The sequence below is a fragment of the Halictus rubicundus genome, chromosome 10, assembly GCF_050948215.1.
Source record: "Halictus rubicundus isolate RS-2024b chromosome 10, iyHalRubi1_principal, whole genome shotgun sequence".
Lineage (NCBI taxonomy): Eukaryota > Metazoa > Arthropoda > Insecta > Hymenoptera > Halictidae > Halictus > Halictus rubicundus.
Window position 1 is genome coordinate 1,976,826 of NC_135158.1, and position 9,159 is coordinate 1,985,984.

General features: G+C 41.5%; 1 protein-coding gene across 1 annotated transcript; it reads right to left on the reverse strand.

Annotated features, from left to right (window-relative positions):
- Nucleotides 1–617: 617 nt before the first annotated feature.
- LOC143357867 (methanethiol oxidase-like) lies at nucleotides 618–5,487 on the reverse strand. Its single transcript, XM_076794512.1, has 8 exons — nucleotides 5,210–5,487; nucleotides 4,960–5,129; nucleotides 2,721–2,900; nucleotides 2,282–2,585; nucleotides 1,923–2,183; nucleotides 1,132–1,465; nucleotides 926–1,048; nucleotides 618–830 (listed from the first exon to the last, which is right to left on the reverse strand). The coding sequence occupies exons 1-8, from the start codon at nucleotides 5,220–5,222 to the stop codon at nucleotides 779–781; spliced, it is 1,437 nt and encodes a 478-aa protein (XP_076650627.1). The 5' UTR covers nucleotides 5,223–5,487; the 3' UTR covers nucleotides 618–778.
- Between the last annotated feature and the right edge of the window lie 3,672 nt (nucleotides 5,488–9,159).

Genomic DNA, 9,159 nt, shown 5'->3' on the forward strand with positions numbered 1-9,159 from the left:
GAGCAAAATGGTACTGAGAATAACAGTTTCCAACTCTTATATTGATCGGTTCTGTTTAAAACAGTTTTGAAGAACCGAAATATTTAGTCTTGAAAAAGACATCGATGTCTTAAAGATTTTTAATAAGACCTCTGAAATGAAACGTCTCGAAAAAGACGTTTTATTTTAGACGTAAAAATGACGACTCCAAAAAGACGTCTTAAAGACGTCTGAAATAAGACGTCGTTTTTACGTCTGAAATAAGACGTCGTTTTTACGTCTGAAATAAGACGTCGTTTTTACGTCTGAAACGAGACGTCTTAAAGACGTCTTTTTCGGGACGTCGTTTTTACGTCTGAAACGAGACGTCTTAAAGACGTCTTTTTCGGGACGTCGTTTTTACGTCTGAAACGAGACGTCTTAAAGACGTCTTTTTCGGGACGTCGTTTTTACGTCTGAAATAAGACGCCTTAAAGACGCCTTTTCCAGACGTAAGACTTTCAGACGTAAAATGGACGTAAAACAGACGTCTTTAAGACGTCGCGTGCTATCTGGGCTATTCTTCGAGAACTGCACCGCTTCCGAGTTCCGAGTCGAGAAAATAGAAAGGAAGGAGAGTAATGAACCGCCAAGACAACTTACAACAGCAAACAATCAACCTTTATTGCAACTCGCGACATCTCGAAGAAGATCGGACGCGCTTCGTTGTCCACGCGCGCGCAATATCCTTATCCAATTTAATCAATATCCAATATCCTTTTTTCCGATTGTAGAGAAAACGCGAGAGAAGGTTATCGCATCAAGGATGTTCAGGTAACCATATGTCGGATGTGCAATCGCCTCCGGGGTACCTGAAACGTAAACGACCACGATATATTTCCGAAAAAATACTTCGCTACGCTTAAAACATTGTGTAATCGTGTGATCACGATAGCAAGTCGGTTACCGCATTTCGTGTGCAAGTAGTACATCATTTTTATCCTCGCCAAAGTCTATCAAAAATTCATTGTCAAGTTTTAAACCACCGTTCTCCGTGTCCACGTCCAGCTTGACCATTACCGATCCGTTCCTAGAACAACGAGGTATCGTACGAGTGAGTTTACGAACGATAGGCAGGAAAATGCGTGTACAATAAGAAAGAGCGTATCTTACTCGACTTGATCGGGATAAAATTGTTGATCCCATGGTTTGAACATAGAAGTGGTCACGTATAAGCGCGTTCCGTCGAGGCTCAGTTGAAGCATCTGCGGCGCGCCGTAAAATCGACGGCTCTTCACGTAAACCGGGCTCGGTTGTTCGGTTAATTCTTCGTCGTGAATCACGCGAACCTTCGAGCCGTTTAAAATCGACCCGCCGAGGAAGATTTGGCCGGTTAACTTTGGATTCTTCCTGTCGGAGATGTCGTACTGTCTGACGTCTCCGTGAAGCCAATTCGAGAGATAAAGATATTTGTCGTCGAGGCTGATCAATATGTCGGTAATTATACCTACGAAACGGTGGATTAAGGGTCGATTCATATACGTCGGAGATGGACCGTATAGCATGGGGACCCTTCTAAAGGGACACAATTAAATCAATCAATTAAAAATGCATCTCTCGAAATTAAGAGAATCTCTCTGCGGCAGCCATCTTGTGACGTCATACTTGCATCAGAAAGCGAATTTTCTGCCGAATATTACAAATTACACGACGATGAGGTAGAAATTCGCAATTTGGGCTCCGGACAGACGTAGATTGGACTTTTGGGAAACACAAGTAACCACTTTTAAACTGCTCATTGCAATATTGAAGCGTCAATTTGTCAAGATTTTGACCCTTGCAATCGTATTCTCTTAATTTCGAGAGATTTAGTGTTCGTATCGAAAAAAGGCTCGAACTCGGCCGAACGAAATTTCCAAACTGGTGGTATGTATATCCTAGTCGGAAAAAGAAGGAAGGATTACCTGGCATTTGCGGAGCGATCCAGCCCTCGACTTTTTTAGCAGGCACTTGAATCACCTTTTCGGTGCGCCATTCGCCTTCCGGTGTTTCGTAGAATCTGTGCACGTTCGAACTGACCGCGCATCCGACGAAACCCTCGCTGGCTTTCGGATCGTGCAGAAACCTGACTTCAAGAGGAGCGATTCCATCGTCTCCCAAGTTAATCGTTTGCTTCAACTTTCTTTCGCTCCACGAATAAAAATTCAAACTTCTGCCGTAAATTGCTGCGAAAAGATAACGTATCAGCGGATTCGATTCGATTCAATTCGATTCGAAATAGATAAAGAGAGAGAGAGGGAGAGAGAGAGATGCGAAGACCAACTTGGATCGGTGCTGTCCGTGATATTGAATCCTCGTTTAAACTCTCTGGGTACACCCCATTCGCTGGCAACGAGCACGTCGTGATACGGCTGGTACCAAAAATCGTAACCGAAAGCCGCTTTTTGCTCTCCCTTCGTCCACACGCCTTTCACCTCGAACGTCTCCGAGTCGATGCGAAGGAATTCGCCTTGCGCGTCACCGTTTGGCTTGCCCATCGCGGAAATCATTATCTCTCCTGTAGGCGCGCAATGGCTTGTATGTATGGCCGATAACCCGTATCCGTGTACCTCGGCCGGCGACAACACCTTCACACGGCGATGCAACGCGACGGGACAACCAGATAGAATAGAATGGGATGGAATGGAAAAGAGAAGAGAAAATAAGAGAAACGACAGTCACGCGAACGTGAAGAAAGGTTTGTAACGCGAACGTGGACAAACCTTCTTGATGGACGGTGCTCGTTCGTTGCTCGTGTCGATGAAATAGACACGGTCTGACATCAGACACGGGAGCACCAAGATGTCCCGTTTACGCGGCTGACCGTGGCAGCTGCTGCAAATGTTCCATCCCGTATGATGAAGTTCGTCGCCGACATACAGCATTCGTAGTTTGTGAATGATCTACGCGAATTTTCGCGATGGGATCGCGCGGAAAGGCGCACGGAAACGGAAACAGAAACAGAAACAGAGATTAGATCGATTGGAATCAGAGTACCGATAGCTTGCACCCTTGTGCAATATGGAGCGTTTATTTTGAAAGTGGTGCAAGTGCATTTTTTGCTGATAAAAAAAAAACCATGCAAATGTACGAATTAACACTAAACCTTCCACAGCCGGTCAAAATGACCGTTCCAGATTTTTTATTTTACAGTTACTGAAATTGTAAAAGTGCTTTCGTGGGAAATGATTAAATAAATATATTTAGGAGAGCATGTATTATAATACGAACCGCACAAAATCCAAATAAATTCAATCTCGTCATTTTTATAAGACAACATGTATTAGTTGCTTTTAAGGCTCGATAGGTTTAGTGTTAAAAGGAAACCTACAAATTAACACTTTGACTGCCAAACTCGAAACTTCAAATATTCCATAAAATCAAAGTAAGTTATTTAATGAAATAAAAATTGAAAAAATTAAATGTATGTGTTACGTATGGAGACGTTCTCCACGTTTATTTCGATTAGAATTTGTAATCTCTTTTCTGAGAACGAAAAGCGTCCCAACAGGCCCCTTTTATTAACGAAAGATACTGTATGCCTTCTTTATATCAAAATCTCTAGACACTCCCTTCTGGCATCCGTTAATCAATATTCTGATAGGAAATAGCCCGGATAACCTTCATTAACCCCTTTCCACGAAAATCTAACTTAGGCCTGCTTTTCATTAGAAGTGACAAAAAATGTGACTGTGACCCTAAACGACATCAAATCTTAAACAGAGTACCCCTTTCATTTTCAAGGTATATAAACCCATTCGTTTTCATCCTCTTTGGTTAGTCGAGAAGCGGTTCAGCCAAGATTCAGACGCGGTTCAGTACTCGTGCAGTCACGTCGCGTCAAGTCTAGTGAGATCGGGTTAAAGTCCCTTTCGAATCAATTCATAACCTTATAGATTCCGTTAGTTCGGTATATATTCTATTTGGCATTCAACAATCGCCATCTAACCCCGCATTGCCAGTGCGTCAACACCGTGCAACATAGGTAACAAATTCTCAAATTGTACATTCACTCGCGACACAAACAACAACATTTGTAATTATCTTAAATCAGAATATATTTGTCTTGTTTGTTAACTCGCGTAATATACAACCCTTAATGATTGCCTAATATCCTAATCTAATAATTGAACGTTCCCACACGATACAATTTTACCGCACGGATTGTATCAATTAAATTATATATAAGTTACGAGGCTTACTAATCTTAAATTCAAATCAACGAAGATTTTTTCCCACCTAGTGGCTCCCCGGTTCCGCATTGGGTGCTTCCACGAAAACTATACCATCCTAGCGGATCCCCGATTTCGCATTGGGTTCTTCCGTATCCTAGCAGCTCCCTGATTTTGCATCAGGTGCGTCTGTGAGTTTTCCACCTTCCTTTCATATCGGGTTCGCCGCGTGTCCAACCTAGTGACTCACCGATCTCGCATTGGGTGCGTTCGCGAAGTTTCATCCTCCTAGTAGCTCCTCGGTTTCGGATCGGGTGCGTCTGCGTTTGACTCCAACCTCCCAGAGGTTCCCTGATTTCGCATCAGGTGCGTCCTCGACGTCAACTATCCTAGCGGCTCCCCGATTTCGCATTGGGTGCGTCCGCGTACCTAACTAACAAATTGAAACCATATTCCTGGGGTAACAACCCCTCGCCGGCCTCTCGCGTTGCTCGCAGCCCTGGCTCGTAACATATGATATTGAGTAGTCCTCCAACTTTCTTGAATTTGACAGATCCTAATCAAATTAGGCACAATGAATATATTAACGTACTTAAATATTCATTTTAAAACCTGGACAAATAATTCCGTCACCCACATATGGGTGACATGGCAGTCAACGTGTTAAACAATTATAAAATTTTAAATATACAAATTATGTGATATCCCATTGTTTTTTTTTTTTTAAACAAATGGACTTACACCACTTACAAAATAAACGGTCCATATGATAGTATGCGGTAGTTTCTACCTTGCAGTAGGTTGGGCTCGCTGGATCCACGTCTACGGTGGAAAGCACATCCGGTTTTTCGGGATCCGTGTGCACGCAAACAACGTACAACAACTTTTCGCGCGGGCCCTCGAGCATCGCAGCTTTCGGCGATTTGTAACCGGGACCGGCGCAGTTCGAACATCCTGACCCTAGAATCAATCATTCTCTCGAAACTCTGCTAAATCGTTTATAAGACTAAGTCCACCGGTTGTCGAAACTTCATGCGTACCTTTGCTTTCCATAGTCCGTATTCCCGTGTTCGCTTCTCGACTGGATCCTGTGCTCGACGAATCGAAACTGATGCCGAGCCAAGAGTCAACACGCCCTATATACGTAGTTTAAATCGTACAAAAAGAAAATCAGGAACAAGTGACAAACGATTTAAACGTAAACTCCGACTGCTGCGTATCAGCGACCAACCGAGAATATCCACGCACACGCGATGACACGTATGTTTGATATAAACCGCTCTCGACAGCCGATAATTGACAACACGTGTAGTGCTCGTCACGGTTACGTAACAAACTTGCTCGGTAACCGTTCGTCGACTAAACTACAGATACAGAGTGAATCATTAATCTTGAGAGTGTTATCATCACAGGCTTAACGGCGACTGCCGTTACGATAAAAACTAACGTGTTCATTGAGTATGTTCGATTCCGACTCAATTTCTAATATTAGTTATCATTTCTAACAACAGTCCGCCTCTTTTCCGTAGTTCGAGACCGTATCTGTTCGAAGCTAACAACGCGATCAACGCAACCGTCATAACAATCGTAAATCTTAAAAGGCTCTTTTGCAACAGCGTCATCGTATTTGGAAGATTTATCGTCGAATATTGTTGCCGTTGCGCTCGACGTTCCCATTTTGCGATTTGAATTCAACTTTGTAAACCTCGCAGGCGCCCCGTCAACTAGTCGACGGTTACAGAGTACTTTTGGTATTCTTCTCTTGAAGAATAAAAAGCTTGTTATTATATGACGCGACGCGACACAAGACAGAGACAGAGACGTAGACAGAGAGAAATAGACCCAAACAAACTCAGCCATCGTGTTACCCGCTTCGCGTTTCCACGAACATATACATACATATGTTTCGATGCTGGAAGGTCGCCACACACAAGACAGGCAAGATGCCGAAGTTGTTTGGGAGCCTAAAATCGCCGCCCATAAGGACTGAGCGTATCCGTAGGCCACTTGAGAGGCGCTCGAGGTGCTCGCAACAAAGGCCAAGTGCCGAGAATCGTCAACTCTCGGAAGGCCAATCTGGAAGCAATAAAACGTTCAAAGTTATGGCCCCAACGACGTTGGAAAAGACTTCTGGCACGAAGACCATTCTTCGGCCGGCAAATTTCTAACCCTTGTTTTTGAATCTAGGCGCCCAAACAACTTCGGCATCTTGCCTGTCTTGTGTGTGCCTGGGTTGGAGGTCATTTGTAGGTCATATTGTGTTACATGGATGAATTCGTTATTTTGTCAGCTACAACATTACGTTAACGAAGATATATCATTCCATTTAAAAAAACATCGATTACTTTGAAATCTCATAAAAAAATGACCTTGAAAATTTTTTCCCTTACACCGTTACATGTGGCCCTTCAAACAGTATAACTTTGTCTTAAGAATTTTTTTGTACAACGAAAAGTAACGGAGATATTTAGGTGTTCTCACTCGTTCTCACTTATGTTCGGGCTCACCCTGTATATGTATTTTTATTTTTGTAGGAGAGTACTAAACACAAATTGCTTTGTAAACATTAAGAAAATCTACTATCAACTATTTCATGTAATAATAATAAAATCTATCTAATATACGCGGGTATCTGATGAGTAGACTGGGGATTTTATGCATTTATGGCAAAAATGAGTTGGTGCGATTGAAAACAATGAAGAAGTTAAAAGAATCTAAGAACGTTGTCTTCTGCTTCTTGTAATTGCTCCAAACAATTTTTATTGTGCATAAAGATCCGCATTCTATTTGTAAGATACCTTGGTAATTTTTGTTTACCCGGGTATCTCAAAAGTAACTTCTCTACTAGCCACTGTTTATTACATAGGCTTGCGTAAAGATAATCTACCTGTCTGTTGAACGGTATCAAGTGAACCGAGTCCAGTCGAGCGTTCGCTCCCGTGGCACCGGAAATCCTAGTGGACGGCGACGAGCATCGTCGACCGAACGATGAGCTTGCGTACGTCGCGATGCTGCACGACTCTTCCGCGTAGTGGTACCGTATCAACAGGAACGTACCATTTGCGAAGAAAGTGTTCAGGCCCGGCACGCGTTTCGCATCTACAACAAACGGAACGAACGAAAGAAACAATTACAATGGACATTAATCGCGAGACGGCTCACGATCGGCTTCTAAGCGACGCGACGGATCTCCTTGCCAAGTATCACGAATTCCATCAGTGAAATATACTCTTTAATTCGCTTACCGGCAAATTGACAAAGTGTAAAGCCAACGATCAACGAAAACATGTTTTCTCTCCGCAATTCGAAGCTATGAATCAAACTATAGAACCATACAACTAATTTGCTCCTCTGTACGTTGCACCAATCACTTTCTCTCTTCGTAGAGGAATATCATGTGAACTGTACAGAAAGATTTCCCTGACAAATTCAACTCGCGTCGAAGTCAACCCCAACCCGGTATTTATCCGTATCCCTTATTCCTTCCCAACTTTCTCATCTCGAACAATTGTGGACGCGACCACTGATCGCGCATTTAGCATGCACGGTGCATAATACATTACTCGCTTTGCATCTCTCTCTCTCTCTCTCTCTCTCTCTCTCTCTCTCTCTCTCTCTTTTCATCCAAACATCCGTCTATTCGACCTCAAAGCATCATCCGTACCAAATCGTTTATACTCCCTCTGTTCCATAATAATAGTAGCAAGTGTATATTTAAACGGGAATTATTGGTGAACACAGCTGTAAGTTATGGTGTGGCGCAAAGCTGCGAAGCCTTCAATCAAAATCAATGTTTCATGATTGGTTTCGACACATCTTTCTATTTTTAGGCTAACATAATTATTACGAATTCTAACTATTTTTCTAATTTTATCCGCTGATCGAAATCAATTGTTTTATTTCAGTTGAATATCAACCTATTGTGAAAGTACGATGGAAAAAAGAGAGTTTGAAGACCGATGGTTCCAATAATTTTAAGCTCACTCATATGGGGAAAGCAAAGCTTCGTAGCCAAGGTATCCTACCTACAAGTTTAAAATGCAGTAACGAAATTATTGAAATATCCAGAAACTATGTGAACACTCAAAATAAAAATTAGGGGTAATATTTTTGATTTGTTGTTTAATTTAATCTAGTTTTTTAATAATGGATGCTCCGTTCAATAGTTATTTTCTCTTGCTACTATTATTATGGGACAAATTAAATTCACCAACTGCTACTATTATTATGGGACAGAGGGAGTATAAGTTTATACCCTCACGTTCTCATACCAGAGAGGAATGAGAGTGCTCACGCCCGGGGTTTCGGCGTTCCCACTTTCGTAACATCGCCGCTTTAGCATGGCACAGAACCGGTCAGTCTTTCCTGGAACAGAACCGGTCAGTCTTGTAGCATGGCACAGAACCGGTCAGTCTTTTAGAATAAAACTGAACGCACATTATTTTTTTAACCAGGATTAGAACGTACAGCTTAATTGTTTTATATGAAATATGTAACTAACATGTTAATCTTGTGTACAAAATCTCTAATTAATATAAATTAAGAATAATATTAATTGTAATGATACGTATTTTATTTTTTTCCAATTTTGTAGTTGCAAACTCTAGTTGTAAAAAATGGAAAACCCGGAAAAATTCGAACAAATACAGATCTCATATCGAAGTTTAAAAGCGACCAACCTGAATATTAATCTAATAATGAGCTATTGTCATCAACACTATCTTAAATTTTTTCATATATTTAGCTACTGTTATTATTAATTAAAAAAAATTTTCTTTCATGAATAAATATTTTTTCCACCTCAGCACCATAAGATTTTTACTAGATGACTTTAAAAACACATTAGAACTATTTTTAAATAATTTTACTCGAAAACATTCTAGTTTACTCTTTATTTCACCGTTCTACTAATTTTTTATGGGCTGCATTGCAGCTCTGTTTAACACCCCTTTACAACCCAATACCATGGTACCATCCATCTTCAAGAAAG

Excerpts from the sequence above, each read along its gene's own strand:
- LOC143357867 (XM_076794512.1), bottom strand. Across the intron at positions 2,901-4,959 it reads CGAGCCCAACCTACTGCAAG|ATCATTCACAAACTACGAAT; the intron begins GTAGAAACTACC and ends AAATTCGCGTAG. Across the intron at positions 1,049-1,131 it reads TTTTATCCCGATCAAGTCGA|GAACGGATCGGTAATGGTCA; the intron begins GTAAGATACGCT and ends TCGTTGTTCTAG.